General features: G+C 43.5%; 1 protein-coding gene across 6 annotated transcripts in view; it reads left to right on the forward strand.

Annotated features, from left to right (window-relative positions):
- The window catches only part of METTL15 (methyltransferase like 15), a 214,363-nt gene that overhangs the window by 103,520 nt on the left and 93,193 nt on the right, over positions 1-17,650 (forward strand). For all 6 annotated transcript variants that reach the window (XM_045016282.1, XM_045016281.1, XM_045016284.1 and 3 more), the window contains exon 3: positions 2,495-2,631. In XM_045016282.1, coding sequence (XP_044872217.1) covers positions 2,495-2,631 — 137 coding nt within the window. The remainder of the gene's footprint in view (positions 1-2,494; positions 2,632-17,650) is intronic.

Genomic DNA, 17,650 nt, shown 5'->3' on the forward strand with positions numbered 1-17,650 from the left:
CTTGTGGCACCTTAAAGACTAACAAAGGTGCCACAAGTACTCCTGTTCTTTTTGCGGATACAGACTAACACGGCTGCTACTCTGAAACCTGTTTGTATATCATCACTTTTGTTTACTTTGGCCATTTGCACCAGCAACTGATCTGGCCTCTCAACTTTTACAGTTTTCTTTAATAGTATATGAAATTTGATACAAGTGGCTTGACCTTTTTGAAGCATCAGGTATATATATATCACTGGTCTGGACTTTATTCTTGTCACAGGGTGGCACCGAGCCAGGAGAAGGAAATCTTGGACGAGGATGTGTTAGAGAGCAGCCATGAAGAACTAAAGAGGACCTTCTGCACCTCTCTGCAGTTAGGAAAGCCCATTTGTGCAAAGCCATCCACAATGTCACACACGTTGCCCATAGTCACAGTCTTTCGGAACAGGATGCGATTAATGGCCCTGCACACTTCCATCAACACGAATCCAATGGTAGACTTTCCCACTCCGAACTGGTTAGCGACCAATTGGTAGCAGTCTGGAGTAGCCAGCTTCCACAGTTCAATCACCATGCGCTTCTCCAACGACAAGGCAGCTCTCATTTTTGTATCCTTATGTCGCAGGGCTGGAGTGAACTCATCACATAGTCCCATGAATGTGGCTTTCTTCATCCGAAAGTTCTGCTGTCACTGCTCATCATCCCAGACGTGCATGACGATGTGATCCCACCACTCAGTGCTTGTTTCCTGAGCCCAAAAGTTGTGTTCCACTGTGGTCAGCACCTCTGTGAATGCCACGAGCAATCTTGTGTCGTAGCTACTACGCGTGGCGAGATCAATGTTGAACTGCTCTTGCCTCTGTAGTTTAAGGATTAACTCCACTGCTGCTCGTGTTAGTGAGAACGAGTAGCATGTTGGTCAACAGTGCGAGATCCATTCCTGCAGAATGAAGAGGCAGAGCACACAGTACACAAACTGTTGAAAGATGGTGCCAAATGCGGATGGATTCACAGGATGGGATTGTTCGGATGTGAGGCAATGAATCACGGGCATTGGGACAGGACCCAGGATGCCCCGTGACCCTCTCCTCCTTCCCACAAGAAGAAGAAGAGATGCTTTGTGGGATAGCTGCCCAGAGTGCACCGCTCCGAATATCACTGCAAGTGCCGTAGATGTGAACACGCTATTGCGCATATAGCTGACAGTGTGAACACACAACAGTGGTTTCCCTTCAGCACTCTCTGAGCAGTTCTGTAACTGCTGGCAATGTAACTCTGCCAGTGTAGACATACCCTAATACCCCATCTTCTGCTTTATCTGTTAAGGCATTGATCTAAATCAGTCAAGATAATTTTCTTCTGAGTTATCAGTGACTCGGAAACAGGTTAGTCCATTTTTATATAGAATACTACTCCCGCCTCCTTTTTGCCCTCTTGATCCTTCCTAAATAGCTCATAACCATTGATTTTAAAATTCCAGTCATGGGAATCATCCCACCAGGTTTCAGTAATACCAACTTGATCAAATTTATGCTTATAAATGAGCAATTCTAATTCCTCTTGTTTGCTACCCAGACTCCTAATGTTAGTGTATAGACAGTGCCTGGATTACAGTGTCTCTGTAAATGTGCTCCTTTAGATAAGCAGTTCCTTGAAAGCTACCAACTTTTCCTTCTTGTTTTTCTGGAAGCCCCTAATTTTGGAACGGTTCACGTGTTCAGTACAGAAGAGGTACAAGTACAAGCTGCAGACCAGTGGTCCAAACATCAGTTATTTTCTTTTTCTTCTATAGGACTCTACTTAGCTTAAAGGAAACCTGCGTTGCAGCTAAACCCAAGCAGTGTGTAGCCTTTGAATGAGAAATAAGAAGAGGTGCAACAAGAGAAAAGGAGAGAGGTTCATGGTGCAAAAAGGAAAGAAATATACATATGAAAGGGGAAAAAAATGAAAAGGGGAATAAAAAGGAGATGCAGAAAAGTGGAAAGAGACAAGAGACAGCTTTAGTAGTGGCAGGATGTGACGTGTGGGGACAGCTTGTAAGGGAGTTCATTTGCCAGCCCATCACAAGTTGGGATCCAGAAAAGAAGTTGTGAACCACTGGTGTTTTGTACATACCCATCATCCTTCCTTTTAAGCACAATCCTACAAGTTGCTGAGTAAATCCTGTGAAGTGCTTAGACCCTTCAACCTCCTTTGAAGTCAGGAGAAAGGGGAAAGGGAAGATATGATGTTGCAGGAAGTGACTGACCTCATCTTCTGCGTAGAGGCTCCCCTCCATGTGGGATCACAATCTGAGCAAAAGAAAATAAATGTGAATTGGCTTGTGCTGTTCTTTGAAGCATGTTCAATGAAAATTGCTTTAAAATGTTTTCAAAAAAAGCTTGTGAAATGGATTTAATATTTATTCTTCCACACCATATTAGAGAGGTTAACTAGAAAAGGCTTAAATCAACAGTAGGTTTCTTTACCTTATATTATTAAGTAACAGTATTGTTTCTTTTGCATTCAACAGCGTATGCTTGATATGACGTTTGGAGCAGGAGGTCATACTACAGCTCTTCTACAGAAAGTAACTGATATTACAATATATGCACTAGACAGAGACCCAGCAGCTTATAAAATAGCTCGGCAACTTTCAGAATCATATCCGTAAGTAGAATTCTGCTTTTCTTGTCTTATCTATGGTATTTATGGGGTGTCAAGCACCATACTTTATCTTTTGTGTATACATTTAAATGGTTATAGTACTACAGTATGTGCCTATTAGTTTCATTAAAAGAAAGAAACCTACCTTAAGTCACTTTTGACTTTTTTGCCTGTAAGGCTTAAATTTTTATGAGACTACTTGAATTTAATGCATTTTCTCTGCTGCTACCTGCCCTGTGTGCTTTAGCTAGTCACTGCAGTGTTTAAAACTGAGTGTGATCAGTTTAATTTGGGACTATTCTAGTAACAAGCTTGTATTTAAAAATTTTTATTGCACACCAAATTAGTTTTGCCACAAAAGAAATCTTTCACAACAAACAAGAAATTGATTTAATAAAAGTTTAGTTTTTAATTAAATTATGAGCTAATTTAGCTGTGACTCATTTACACTAGACAGATTCATAAAAAACAAATAAAGATAATTTACTGAGTTTCAGTATTATATTTCCTGCTGTACTTTGTGACTTGTGCCGCTGGCTTCAGAATTTAGTCATCAAGTAAACAAGGTCACAATCTTGCGTCACAGGATCTGCTAACACAGACTCCTGTGCCCATGTATTACTCAGATCTTAATTTGCTAGGCAGAAAAGGACAGGAAATACAATAGTGCTCTTAAGAAATGTATTTTAATAATTTCTTTGTTAATATTACAAATGTTATATTCTTTGATTCTTTTTTTTTTAATAAAGAGGTGACATTAAAATCTATGGCAAAAATGCTTTTAGATTAAATGTTGAAGTCTTTCAACTTCCTTTCTCTTTGCTGCACATAACATTTAAATTAAATTTCTATGGGAAAACAGAATAGTTTATATGCGCAATTCACGTCTCACTTGTAACACAAGCATCTTTTTTTTTTTTGTTCTGAAACTCTTAATGTTCATCCCAAAGCTAACAGTTTACAATAATTACATTAGTACAGGTGACTGGGATAGATTATATAGTTTATTTCTTGATATCATTTGGTGAAATCACATTCTGAAGCATGCTGCCCCACGTAGCAGTGCCACATTACTGTTTGGAGTTCCAGGAGACCTATTGCCTTGTTTCATAGAACTTAAAGGTAACTATTTGTGAACTCATCAGATGACATGGATAACTAACATTATCTTCAAAAAGGAGTCAAATCTTTGAACTCGCCTTGGAAGCAGTGACTGACTGGGTGAGTGAAAAGAGCCAGAATAGTGCTTCTACATTACTATCTGTATTGGGCACGGGTATATGTGTGAGCTAATAAATTGGGTTCAAAGCATAGTGGATGGAGAGGAAACAATAATAGATAAAGAAGAGGTGAGAGACAAAGGACAAGAAGCAGATGGGGTAGGAGAATTAGAAGCCAAGATGGCTTACAGTTCATGGAAGATTCTGGAAAATATATTGGAAACTGAGAAGCCAAGTACACAAACTGGAAAGCACAAAAGACAAAAGGAATTCTCAGAATCAGAGCCTGTTTGGTGAAATAGGTAGAACAGATGAAGTATATTAGGGGACAGCAGAACATTAATTTGTGGGTAACTGTGGGCTGATAGGGAGCAGACATATGCTGTGTTGCCTGGAGTAGTGGCAGTTTGGTAAAAGTAGATCAAAATACTAACCAGGCAACTCACCAGAGGTTGTCATCATAAGTTTCAGTGGTGTGTGCTGACGTAGCATTGCTTCATCTTCAATGATGGGCCAAAGTAAAGGGAAGAGAATGAGGACAAAATAACAAGGTAACTGAAGGCAGTTTGGCCTCAAGTAGCAGTTCCATGGCCAGCCAAACAAAGAGCGTATAGGCATGCTTGTACATAAATCTGTGCAGCTGAGTAGGCACATTTCTAAAAATATTATTATTTTGACTTGACCAGGATGTGGGAATTGCTTTGGTATAAAAAACAAATAAAACTGAAGTGCCTGGGAACTTGTTCTGGAAAAATGGTTTTTTTGCGGGAGGGAAACTTCCAGCATTTTAGAAGACTTTACAGTATTTCAAAAGAGATTTTATGTAGTCTCTGTATAACCTGTGTATTAGATTTATCTTTCTTCCAAAGAAGAAAGGAAACTGGAGCAGGGATAGATCCTCCTTTAGGGGAGAGGAGACACCTGGCTTGGGCATCTCATCTTTATACATTCTCCGCAACCCCAAAGATGCTGCTGCTTTACTGTTGAAAGGCTAGGGGCCTCAGCAACTCTCCTGTTGCTTTCGCTTCAGTTCCCCTAGCTGTTGAGCCCTCACCTCCTAGCCGAGATGACTTCTGGAAGTGCAGAACTCTCCCAAGTCAGGCAGGGGAGGGGGAGTTTTAACACAGGGAAGAATTAGATCTGCTTCTCTTTACTTTACTGCTGGTCATTATTACCCCAGCCTTGACCCTGTTCAGCAACCATTATATCAAGGGGGAGGACAGTCCAGACATACAATCCCTTAACAGCCTTCCTCTTGATATTACATTGGGATAGTGAGCAGTCCCAGTGCCTCTGATTTTAATTGCCACGACAGATCAGAGAACAGTAGATAGTGCAGATTACAACAATCCTATATTAATGCTGTAAATAGTTAATTAAATACAAAATAGCTATATTAAAAATACTTCATTTAGGTTGCAAAGTCAAGTACTTGAAAGTTAGGAAATGCCAGATATAGGGGCGTCATCTTAATTTTGCCTTCTCGTAAATCCATTCTAGCCACTGAAGGAGGTCCTGTTGAATAATAGTATGTAGTAATGTAATCAAGATTATCATAATGTATACATACAAGGGAGGTGAATTAGGATTGCTCAGGCAACCTTAATTCTGGCATTTCTTAACTTCCCAGTGCTTCACTTTTCAACCCAAACAACGTTCTTTTGATTTAGCTTTTTAAATGTAATTACAAACTTTCTTTTAAAGGAAGATGGTTTGTGTGCAACTCTCTGAATGAATCATCAGCAGTTTGAAAGCTGAACCTTCAGCACTGCAGCAGATGCTGCCACTGCTTGAGGTACAGGACTAATTAGATTAGCTGGCATCAGGAGATGGCTATTATCCAAAGTGGAATGGATCTCTGGGTCCAAGTGTTGGGGTCCAATGAGTGTGGAGCTGGGGGAAGCCTGACCATTCTGACTCTCTCCACCCCTGGGAATTGGCACTCTTGTCCCATATGGTGCTTCCAGAGGGGAAATTGGCCACCAGCACCACATGATGGGTCTTGTGGGTGGTTGAAGGAAGCCTGGCCTCTCTCTTCCCCACCTCTGGGATCTCTGTCTACATATGGAGCCCCCAGTGTGGTGATAAGAACAGGGGTGGAAAGTTATGGGAGGAAGTCCAGCAAGGCTCCTCTTCCCTTCCCTCCCCCCCCAGTAGGTATGGGTTTCCTGCCCCATGTGATGCCCACAAAGGAGCCTATATGATGAGCCCTGGAGAGGGCAGAGGCTGGCTTTTCTCCCTCCCCTCACCACACTGGCAACAGCTACTTAGACAGCTCCCACATGTTCTCTGTATGTTCGTGATGGCATTAACTCAGTTCGAGACCATGTCTACTATACAGACGCTACAGTGGCACAGGTGCACCTCCATATCTATGTTGGTGCAATGCCGTAGCATAGTCACAGACTACACTGATGGAATCTCCAACTCCCTGACTCACAAGGGTGCCACTAGAATAGCAAAACCTTCCCTGTTAAGTCTTCTGTACCATTTTGTATAGAAGTATCACAAAAGGAAATAAATAGACTCAGCTAGTCCAAATCTTACATGCAAGAGATCAAGGCAGCATTCACAAAACAAAGAGGAAGACACCCACGCTGCTCTATAGATCGATAGTCCTGTGACTTAAAGTCCATTTTCCCCTAATGAACAGATATCCTACTCAGCCTGTTTCTTGGCGGGGTTTGCTTTCCCAACTAGATGAAAAGATTTTAGAAGCGCCAGATATTATTCTACCCATAGAAACAAAAACTGTATTTGTTTCCAAAGTGGAATTCTCTTTTCCCATCCCTTCTTTACTTTTGTTTACATAAGACATGCTGATGTCTAATCACAGAATTACAGCTGATGTAATTTATTATGACAATGTGAAATGCAGAAGGGCTTCCTCACTCCTCTTCATGTCAATAAGTTGATGTGAAGCTATTCATATGGGCACTGAAGTTGAGGCTCTCTATAGAATCCTTGTGGATTCTTTCTGAAGTAGCATATCTCGCAACCACTGTTTGAGAAATCACTACTTGACCAGCTGAGACAGAATTAAATCACACACTTAAATAGTTCAGAACATACAGATGCAATCTTATGTTTTGTTTTGTTTTGTTTTCTCCCTACATCTCCCATTTATACAGCATTGGAATGAACTGTTGGGTCATTTCTCCAGAGAGATAATAAACTACTGAACAAGATAGATACATTTTATGTTCATAATTCAGATTGCCATCTTTAAGTAGGAAAACTGTTTCCTTATGGCATACACAGCCTTTATTAATCTCACTAGCTTTGGGGTGTCAGTTCTGCTTCACAGTTGTAAATGAATGAGCATTTTTGGTGTATGTATAAATTAAAATACATGTTCTTCAAGTGCTTGCTCATATACATTCCATGTTAGGTGTGTGCATGCTGTGTGCACTGTTGCCAGAGATTTTTCCCTCAATGGTATCCATTCAGCTGGCTCTGGTGCCCTCTGGAGCCAGCGACTAATGCAACAGTATAAGGGGCACCGTCGGCCCTTACCCTCTCAGTTCCTTCTTACCGCCCGTGACAGTTGCTGGAATGACCCTTCTTACTGTAGCAAGGCTTCTTCCTAGTGATTTTTAGACTCCTCCTTCGTTCATAGTTATCATAGTTTAGTGTGTATAGTTTTTACTGGTATAGTTAGTGTATATAGTTAGTTCCTATCATCGAGAGACTTCTTTGCCCCAGTCACCAGGCTTCAAGCCTTGTTCCTCTTGTGGCAAATCTATGCCCGTGAGTGACCTGCAGTCTAGCTGCTTGAAGTGCTCGGGGGAAACCCATGTGAGGGACAAGTGCCAGATCTCTTGGGACTTCAGACCCCACAATAAAAAGGACAGGGACATAAGGCTGAAGATTGTCTTCATGGAAGTCACCCTCAGACAAGTCTTCAACTACGTATCTCCCACCAGCTGGCTTTGCTAGGGAGATATGATTTTAATCTGTGGGACTCCCTGACTAAATTAAAAAACTCCCTGATCCCAGAGTCAAGGCAGGGTAGAAGAGACTGCACCCACCCCTAAACCTCCCTCTCCCATGGGGGACAATGCCCCAGGGCCGCCTCTGGTTGTACAGTCGTCATCTTCATCCCTGGACGAGGCGGTCATGGGGACTCTCGAGGGCCAGCCCGCCAGATGATTTTAAAGAACACCAGGCCCTGCTTCGATGGGTGGCCGAGAACTTGGGTCTAGAGGTGGAGGAGATGGACGACCATACGGATGCCTTGTTCAGTGTCCTCTCAGCCTCCACCCCTGCCCGTGTTGCACTAGCAGTGCATGACAGCATCCTCAAAATTGCGAAGGCCCTCTGGCAAACCCCATCATCCATCCCTCTCATCTCCAAAAGGGCTGAAAAGAAGTACTTTGTCCCGGCCAAAGGGTTCGAGTACCTTTTATACTCACCCACCTCCAGGCTCGCTGGTTGTCTCTGCAGCTAACAAAACAGACAAGCAGGGGCACACCAGCTCAACTCCCAAAAATAAAGAGGCCAAAAGACTGGACCTTTTTAGAAGAAAAATTCCACTGCCAGCCTGCAATTTCGGGTGGCAAGCCATCAGGCCCTCTTGGACAGATACAATTTTAATTTATGGGACTCCCCCCGTAAGTTCAAGGAGTACCTCCTGCAGGGTTTGGGCCAAGAATTCGGCACCCTAGTAGAGGAGGGCACCGCAGCGGCTAGGTGTTCTTTCCATATGGCGTGGGATGCTGCAAACTCAGCAGCCAGGGTGGTCACCGTGGCAGTGGTTATGAGGCGCAGCTCATCGTGTTAGACCGCCGGCCTTTCCCAAGAGACGCAGACCTCAATCCAGGACCTCCCATTTGATGGGAATGGTCTCTTTTCCAAACAGACAGATGCGCTGCTGCATGGGTTAAAGGACACTCAGGCCACCCTTTGCTCACTGGGCATGCATATGCTGCAGTCTGCACGGAAGCAGTTCCAGCTGTCCCTGCCACCAAGGCCTTGGCAGCCTTGTCAGGGGTTTGCAAGGAGAAGGGATAGAGACACGAGTTTTAGTTGTCGCTGCCCTTCCTCCTCCCGCTCACCTGCACAGCCCAGCCTGGCAAAGCATCCTGGGGGCCAGAAGCACTCATTTTGAAGTTGCGCTGGAGAGCAGTGCCCCAGTCAATTTCCCAGATCCACCTTGTTCTTCCTCGACCATCTTCATCCCTACCATTCAGCCTGGTTGCAGGTCACCTTGGACCATTGGATGCTGAACATAGTATCTCGGGGCTATTCCCTGCAATTTTTGGCTTCCCCTCCCTTCCACCCACCCTCTTCACCATCCCTTTTCAAGGACCCTTCTCATGAGCAACTCCTCATTCAAGAGATTTAGAACCTCCTGTGCCTGGGGGCGGTGGAGGAGGTCCCTCGGGACATGAAAGGAAAAAGGTTCTATTCCTGCTACTTCCTTATCTTGAAGGCAAAAGGGGACCTCAGACCCATCCTGCATCTGCGTTTCCTCAACAAGTCTCGTAAAAAGTTGAAGTTTTGCATGGTCTCCCTGGTCTCCATTATTCCTTCCCTGGATCCAGGCAGGCAGAACAGGAAATGCCTATCCAAAGAGCTTCCTCTCCAGTGCCTATCCAAAGTCATGGCCCACCCAATCAAGAGAAGCTCGGGTGTGACTCAAGCTGCTGGTTCATATGGAAGCTTGTACTTTTGTGCTTCAGCATACAAGGCTGAGCCTCAGGCTCCTCCAGATGTGGCTAGCTTCAGTATACCACTTGGACTCAGTGCTCATAGTCCCTCCCCTGGTCCTCGCCTCCCGGGACTGGTGGAAAGACCTGAGATCAGTGATGATGGGGGGTGCCCCTTGTTATCGCTCAGATGTGTCGGCCTTAGGGTGGGGAGCCCACCTCAACAATCTCAGGACTCAGGGCCTCTGGTCCCAAGATGAATTCTTCCTGCATATAAACATCAGGGAGCTCAGGGTGGTACGCTTAGCATACCAAAGTTCCTCTCCCAGATCTCAGGTAACATGGTATAGGTCCTGACAGACAATACTGCAGCCATGTTTTACGTCAACAAGGAGGGAGGGGCTCAATCTTCGACCTTGTGTCAGGAGGTCATCCATCTGAGGGACTTGTTCGTGAAGCGTTCCATTTATCTCAAAGTGTCACATCTCCCGGAAGCCTGGAATGTACTGGCATATCACCTCAGCAGATCCTTCTCCTCTAACCACAAGTGGTCCCTTCACCCAGAGGTCACCAGATTCATCCCTCAAAGATGGGGTCTTCCCCAGGTGGACCTATTTACCACCAGGCAGAAGGAAATGCCATCAGTTTTGTTCACTGCATGCACAGAGCCTGGGCTCCCTCTCCGATGCCTTCCTGCTCTCGTGGACAGACCACCTACTTTACACCCCAACCCCCTTGGTTCACAAGGTCCACCTAAAAATCAAATGGGACAAGGAAAGAGTTATTCTGATAGCACCGACGTGGCCATGCCAGAATTGCTTTGACATGCTCCTGGATCTCTCAGTGGCAGCTGCATTCTTGCTCCCACTCCATCCAGACCTGATTTCACATGGATGATAACTTCATCCGAACCGCGCCTTCCTGCATTTAACTGCATGGATGCTACATACATGAACCTTGAAAAACAGGTCTGCTTGGAACAGGTTCAGCAGATCTTGCTAAGCAGTAGAAAGTCTTTCACCAGAGCTACCTACTTGGCCAAGTGGAAGTGTTTCTCTTGTTAGGCTTCATGTCTCACTATGTCATCACCCAACAGGCCCGACATCAATTTTTGAAGAGCAGTGTTGCAGTCAGTATGTCCATGAATTCTGAGCCCATCTCCTGGGGTACTGCTTGTGAGTGACCTAACACAGGGTGGACATGAGCAAGCACTCAAAGAAGAAAAAACGGTTACTAACCTTGTTATTTGAAATGTGTTGCTCATGTCCATCCCATGACCCATCCTCCTTACCCATCTGTTGGAGTTAACTGGCAAAAAGGAACTGAGAGAGTGCAAGGCTAGCAGCATCTCTTATACTGACACATAAACGCACAATTCCAGAGGGTACTAGAGCTGGCCCAATGGATACCACTGAGGTAAAAATCTCTGGCAACAGTGCACGCAGCACACCCACACCCACATGGAATGGACATGGGTAATACATCTCAAAGAACAACAGTTATGAAAGGTTAGTAATTGTTTTTGGTCTGTGATCAACTAAGAAATATTTTAATCAACTTTGAACTACTGTGGGGTGGGGGCAAAAACACCAAATGCAGTGCAGTTCAGTCTCGTAATTTGTCAAACACTTTTGCCTGCATTGATTGAGCATCAGTTATACATGATGTGTCTGAAAGATAACAAGGGATGGTCTAGATAATACTTAGTCCTGCCTTGAGTGCAGGGGACTGGGCTAGATGACCTCTCAAGGTCCCTTCCAGTTCTATGATTCTGTGGTGATGTGAATTTGTTTCAAGTAAGCAGGAAGTTAGGTTGGATGTGTCAAGTATTTATTTAAGTCTCAAGAGACAGGTTCTTCATGAATGGAGTTCTTTTACTTCTGGCACTGGCCAGGAGATGGCCTAGATGATGCAATAGCCTTTTTCATCTCTAGTTCTTACATTTAATTAGTAATGATGCTCAGTTGCGTTTGCAATAGTCAGTCCTAATGCTGTGGTCTTTAAGTGTTATTTAAAGTTGATTGCTATAGAATATTATTTGTATTTATTCTCATTTTACTATTTTAATAACCTTAGTAAAATCATATTTTAACTGTGGTTATTTTTCATGCTTAATTTTTGCACACACTCTAGTATCATGAATACTGAGCTATGAGACCCTTATTGCCCAAACTGCAGAAATATGCCCAGTGGAACAGTAAGAAAAGATAAGTAAAGCTAATTCATGGTATTTTTCCATAGTCAGCAATTATAAGTGTAGTCTTCCTCATGCTTTGGCAAAAGACAGCTGGAGCTGTAAATCACCAAGTAAGAACATCATATTCACAAAATCAAGAAAAAATAAATTTGTTCTTTGCATTTTAAATATGGTTTTTAGCACCTTGGTAATGATTTAGTAAGAAATAAAAAGTAAACAGTGTACAATTCCAACTTCAGTTCTTGCATACATTTAGTTCCTTTTCTGTTTCAAGCATAGTCAAGATTCTTCCTCATCCCTACCCCCCGCCCTAAAAGTGTACTGATGCTTTAATAAGGAAAAAATGGGTCAGATCCTGTTAGATATTCAGTGTGTGGGTGGGAATCCTTTGACGTGCTTTCTGGGGAAGCCTCTAACTTGGCAATTGCTGCTGAGATTCCAGAAGAACAAGATAAAATTCTGTCAACAGCAATATATATTACAAATAAACCCTTTTACGCCCACTGAAAGAAAGAGGCTAGAAAGGTGGCTGAAATCTAGCAATTAACCAGTAACATTGCATGCTTTTAAGGATGAGAAACCTACGCAGAGCCTACGCACAGTAGACAATGTGTTCTTTATATTACACTATGCTATATGAGAAATCATGTCCCAGAAGTAAGAATAAGTAAAAGCAGTAATATAGAATTCCATACTTAAATGAACTATAATATATATTTTTATTGGCAATCTAAAGTGTTTGTGTGGTGGCGGTGGTTGTGGGTTTTAGTTTCAATGTGAAATTAAGTTTATATGATTGGATAGAATTCTAACTTCAGTAGCTTTGAATGTCTGGGGAAAATTTAGAATACAGATTATAGTGCCCTAGAGGGAAACCAAAACACTGTTTATAAATTACAGTAAATGCATTTTAGTTAAACTTTTACCTATATGTTTGTGATTTTTATCTGTGTGTTCAGTGTTTTGGTTTTGATGCTTTACTTTGTAGCTTTGTTGCTTTTGATTACAGGATGAAGGATGATATTTTTGTACTCTATAGGCATGGCATATTGAAAGTAATCATGTTTATATGTATTATATACTATTGCTGTTACATTTAGCTCCAATCCTTTCTGAAGTAAAAGTTATCACTGTCTGTGCAAGCTAACTCTGGCTGTCTTCTCAATAAAGATAGGATAGATAAATTGATGGGACAGTGCCATTAAGGTCTCTCAAGGTCACCTTCAAATGTCACTAAATTAAAGGCTAATAGTGTTTTTGCACTGTTTATTTTTTTATCTTTTCCTAAAGGTTGTGTTGAGCTTCTTGGGTTCTACTCCCTCCTCTGTTGTCGTTCTAAATTCCAGCTGTCTAGACTCCATCATGTATAGAGTATTGCTGCCTGCCTTCATACATAAAATATCACCCCCTTTAATACTTTCTCTGGTTCTCTATTCAGAAGTCCCCTAATTAATAAAACGCTGTGTTGGCTTAAATCAACCTACTTCTAACAGACCTTACTTGCTTGTCCTCCCTTTCTACTCTCTGTGTTCTCTTTATTGCTGGCCTTCTTCTGTCCCTTCTCAAAATTTCACCACTATTTGAGTAACAGCCTTCACTTCTGCAGCCATATATGTTTCATCAACCCTACAACCCTTTTCAAATCTCATCTTAACCTATTCTCATCTATGCTTCTTAATTTCTCTTTCCCTTCACTTACTGACTTCATGATTTCATGCTTTAATTCACTGCACAGTTTTTGAAAAACTTTTAGGTCATCGGCCAGTGAGATTATTTGAATCCTCCGTCTTGTCCAATGAACCCACCCTAAGGAATCTTCTGGCACACACTACTCAGAAGGATTTTGTATTCTGAAATGTTGTGCCCTGTTGAACAGCTCCTATGATGGTGAACCAACCCATATATTAAATGGCAAAAAAAATTGTTAATGCATAGTTAAGGTTGCCCGTCGATAGCCTGTGCCCTTCCGCTGTGTTGAGTTCAGCAAAACTCAAACATGTGAAAACCAGGGAATATAGAGTTAAGGTAAACACCTACGTAGCCTTAACTCTGCTTCTCCCCCCAGAGCTATCAATAGCTGTTTGGAATTTCCTGAATGAACTCCAACTGCATTCAGTGTGTTAGGTGTAGCTGTATTGAATGGTGGAGGAATAAGTTGGAGCATCTTGGATGAGCTGTGATTGTGATCTCAGGAGCTCAGTTCTGAGTCACCCCATGTGTGTTATCAAAGGAAGGAGGCATATATGCAGCTTGATGCTCTAGTCCACATCATTTCAATGCACAATTGTGTAGATTATGTCAGTAGCAGGGCACTGGGATCTTCTTACCATGGGTATTGTCAGTAGTGAGGTGAGATGTGAGAGTGGTGTATATGGATTTTATGATGAGTCAGGGAAGTATAGGTTTAGCTGTGTTCAAGTATGAAAGGGCTGTAAAAGGTTATGAAATGGTTGTTTAAATTTTACAAGTGTGGTAAAAGGGAGCAAGCTCAGTGGTTGAGCATAGGGCAAGTGCAGCTAGCACCTGCCTATTACAGAGAAAAGGAAAAGTGGGAGTGTGTGTTGTGGGCATATTGGGGCATCACTCAAAGAGGCAGAGATAAGGTTGTGTGGGCTTTTACCTTAACTATATTTCCTGGTTTTCACAAGTTTGACTTTTGCTGAATTTGATGTTCTAGAAGGGCATGAGCTATCACTGGGCAACCTTAACGCTGTGTTAATGAAGATTTTTAAATTTAATTTCCTGGTGTTTTAAACTGCAAGAAAAATGTTTTTTGGTAGGAATTAATGGTCATGTAGGCAGTTGTAGTTCGCACCTAAGTTTACAGTCGATATACTACAGTTGGTGGTGCCCAGAATAGGTCCAAGTCCCGCCCCCTCCTCCCCCCCCCACACACCTGCCTTGTAAGCCAATATATATTTTTTAAAATAATGTAAAAATGTGAGGTCTCTTGGGTGGGGGATGACGGGTTTGGGTTGTGGGAGGGGTTTGGGCAGAGGGCTGGGGTGAGGGCTGCAGGGTTCGGCCGAGGATGAGGGGTTCACGGTATGGGAGGGGGCTCAGGGCCGGGGCAGAGGGTTGGGGTTTCGGGGGGTGAGCACTCTGGCTGAGGGTGTGGGCTCTGGGGTGGGGTGGGGCTGGGCTGGGCCAGGGATGAGGAGTTTGGGGTGCAGGCAGGTTGCCCCTGGCTGAGGCCAGAAAGGAGAACTCCCTCCAGCCTTCCCCCCACTGGCAGCAGTGAGCTCTGGGGAAGGAGCCCCTCTCTGCCCCCTCACCCTCCTCCCGGCAGCATACTCACCTCGCACTGTCACTGCATGTGCTCCTAGGGCCCCCTCGTGTCCAGGAAGCCCCCTCGCCTCCCCTATGTTGGATGTGGGCTGCCATCATGTGTGTGCCTCCTCCCCTGCTGACGCTCCTCATTGTAGCCTCACGGGGGGTAGGGGATGGGGCTGACCCTTACCCAATGTGGGGCAGGAGCAGTGACTGCAAGTGGGGGCGGGCCTGTGCTGGTGGAGGGTCCCACCGGAAAAGGGAAGAGTCCGTCCGTCCATCCGAGGCGGAAGGGCAGGGTCAGGGTCAGCCTGCCCTGGCACTAGCGGTTGGGGGGCACTAGGACCCTGCAGCAGCAGTTGATGACAGGAGCCGGCAGAGCTGAGTGCAGTTCGGAGCTACAGGGTGCAGCCACCCGCTGCCCAGGGCGCAGGCAGGGACTCTTGGGGAAGGTGTGCGGGGGCAGCCCGGGCCCCGAACACTGGTGGAGCTGGGCCCCTGGGCCCTGAATAATTCTGGAGCCCGGGCATCACGAGCCTATACAACTTGCCAGCCCTGCTCTCCCACCATGTCGTCCCAGTCCGCTTACCCCACACAGGGGTGATCTATATCTAGTTTCTGGATTTTATATGTTTAAATTTGTGTTATCTTCAGCCCCTTTACCCAGATCCTAACTCACACGAGGGGGCAGGGAGAGGGGCTCAGACCCCTGCAGAAGGGTAGGGCTCCCCTAGATTCCAGCACACATGGAAGGGAAGAATTCAAGGCTAACAGGCTAACTTCACCCTAAACTCCCAATTTCTTCTGCTTATTCGCCAACCTCCACATCTTATCTGCTCCCACTTCGTACCTCTCCCTCTTACCTAAGCCCTTTAGCCCCCCTAACATCAATGCAATCCCAACTCCTCTCAACCTTATTCCCTTCAACCCCAACATGGCCCTTCCCTTCCTATTTTTCTTACAGAAATAGTTTGATTACATTTTCCCATAATTAACAACCCCACCTCCTGCAACAGAGACAGATTTTAGCAATATGCCTCCCAACTTTTTCCAGATTTTTGCCCAAGGTGGGACTCAAACTGAGAGTAGTTGGCTGGGTCAGATTCAAAAGACTACTGCTTATCCCCTTGAGATATCCCGATGGTGAGAAACACTTTGAAGGCTAACAGTCTTGTCAGATCCTTTTTTTCTGTGCATGCTTAGCATAATCGGTTAGGCTTGAGAATAAGCACATGCTTGTGACGAACCTAACCAGAGAGGCAAAATATTTTTCAAATACTGTTTTAATTTGATTTCCACTAAAGGGCTGTTGGTGCCATGCACTCTGTTGGGGTAACCCTCAAGCATTGGCGACTCTGGTATGATGATATGAGCCCTAGTTTGATCTGTGTGAGCAAAAATGGTCACCAGAATTTGTCAACTTTAAGAAAAGCTGGTTTTGTTTGTTTGGGTTTGTGAGGAGAGAATGGGGGAGGTTTGCTGTATCACTGGGACCCTTTTGTTCAAATGGCCTCAAATTTGGATCACTAACAAAAACCCCACACACCATAAATTTCAAGGCAGTGTGAGTAACTATGCAGATTTTAGAGCACTTAGAACAGTCAGACTTTAAACAGAAAGCTGGTCTTAACATTAACTATAGCAAAGTTGTCTTTCTGCTATAATACATAGTGTAAAGTGCTTTGGAGACCCATTTGGGGAAAGGCTATACATAAATGTTAGATCGTTATAATTAACTGTAATCTTAACATTAAAGTATATCATAGTGACACTGTTTCATCTGCACTCAAATTCATTGACATCTTAGTACAGAGGAAACTTTTAACATAGCAAATTAATTATTAAATGAAGGTGGCTGATTACCTTCTTGTTTTATTCGTGGTATCTGAAGAGGAGAGGAGAACATTCAATTTTTGCTTGCAATTTTGTTGTAGAATCTTTATTTTGACCCCCCAAAATTTCCCCCTCCCAAGAAGCATATAATACAGTGTTCATCCTTTAAAGAAACACATCTTATTACAATTTACATTACATGCATGTGTTTACTAATTGTATGTGCACTTAGTATCAACCCCTTCTTGCATAACTAACCGTACTAAACGTCTCAGCTGTTCCTTGGTGTTTTTTTCTGAGTCACTCTTAATTAATCAAATTTGACCATTAAGGAACCTACCAACAGGAAAAAAGTGCAATATAGTTGTGAAAGCTTTCTTACTTGCATATATAAATGGTAGTACATTTTTGCTAGAGAAATGTATAATTCAAGCTTAGTGTTTTCCCCTAGGGAATTAGATCAGCAGACTGGGAGTCAAAGGAGATCCAACATAGATGTCATTGTAGGATCAGGGCCTTAATGTGTGATTTTTCTCAAAGTCCAAAGAGTTCACACCTCACTTCCCTTTTATAGGTCATTGGCCACTGAGCAGGGCAACATCTGCATTGGCTTTTAAAGAACATCAGCAGTTCTTTTGGGTACTGTAGAAATCAAGATGGATATTGGAGTTTCCATTAAAGGGAGTAACTAGATTTACTCTGCATTGTGTCAGTTAAAATTGTAGATAAAACCACAAAAGCAAGAAAATGAAAAGTTAAGCCATCTAACACATCCCTCTCTTCCTCCACCCAGAAACATTCCTCACCACTTGAACTGCTATACACCAGAAAATGCACCATGAGCTAACATT

This window comes from Mauremys mutica, chromosome 4, assembly GCF_020497125.1.
Source record: "Mauremys mutica isolate MM-2020 ecotype Southern chromosome 4, ASM2049712v1, whole genome shotgun sequence".
NCBI lineage: Eukaryota > Metazoa > Chordata > Testudines > Geoemydidae > Mauremys > Mauremys mutica.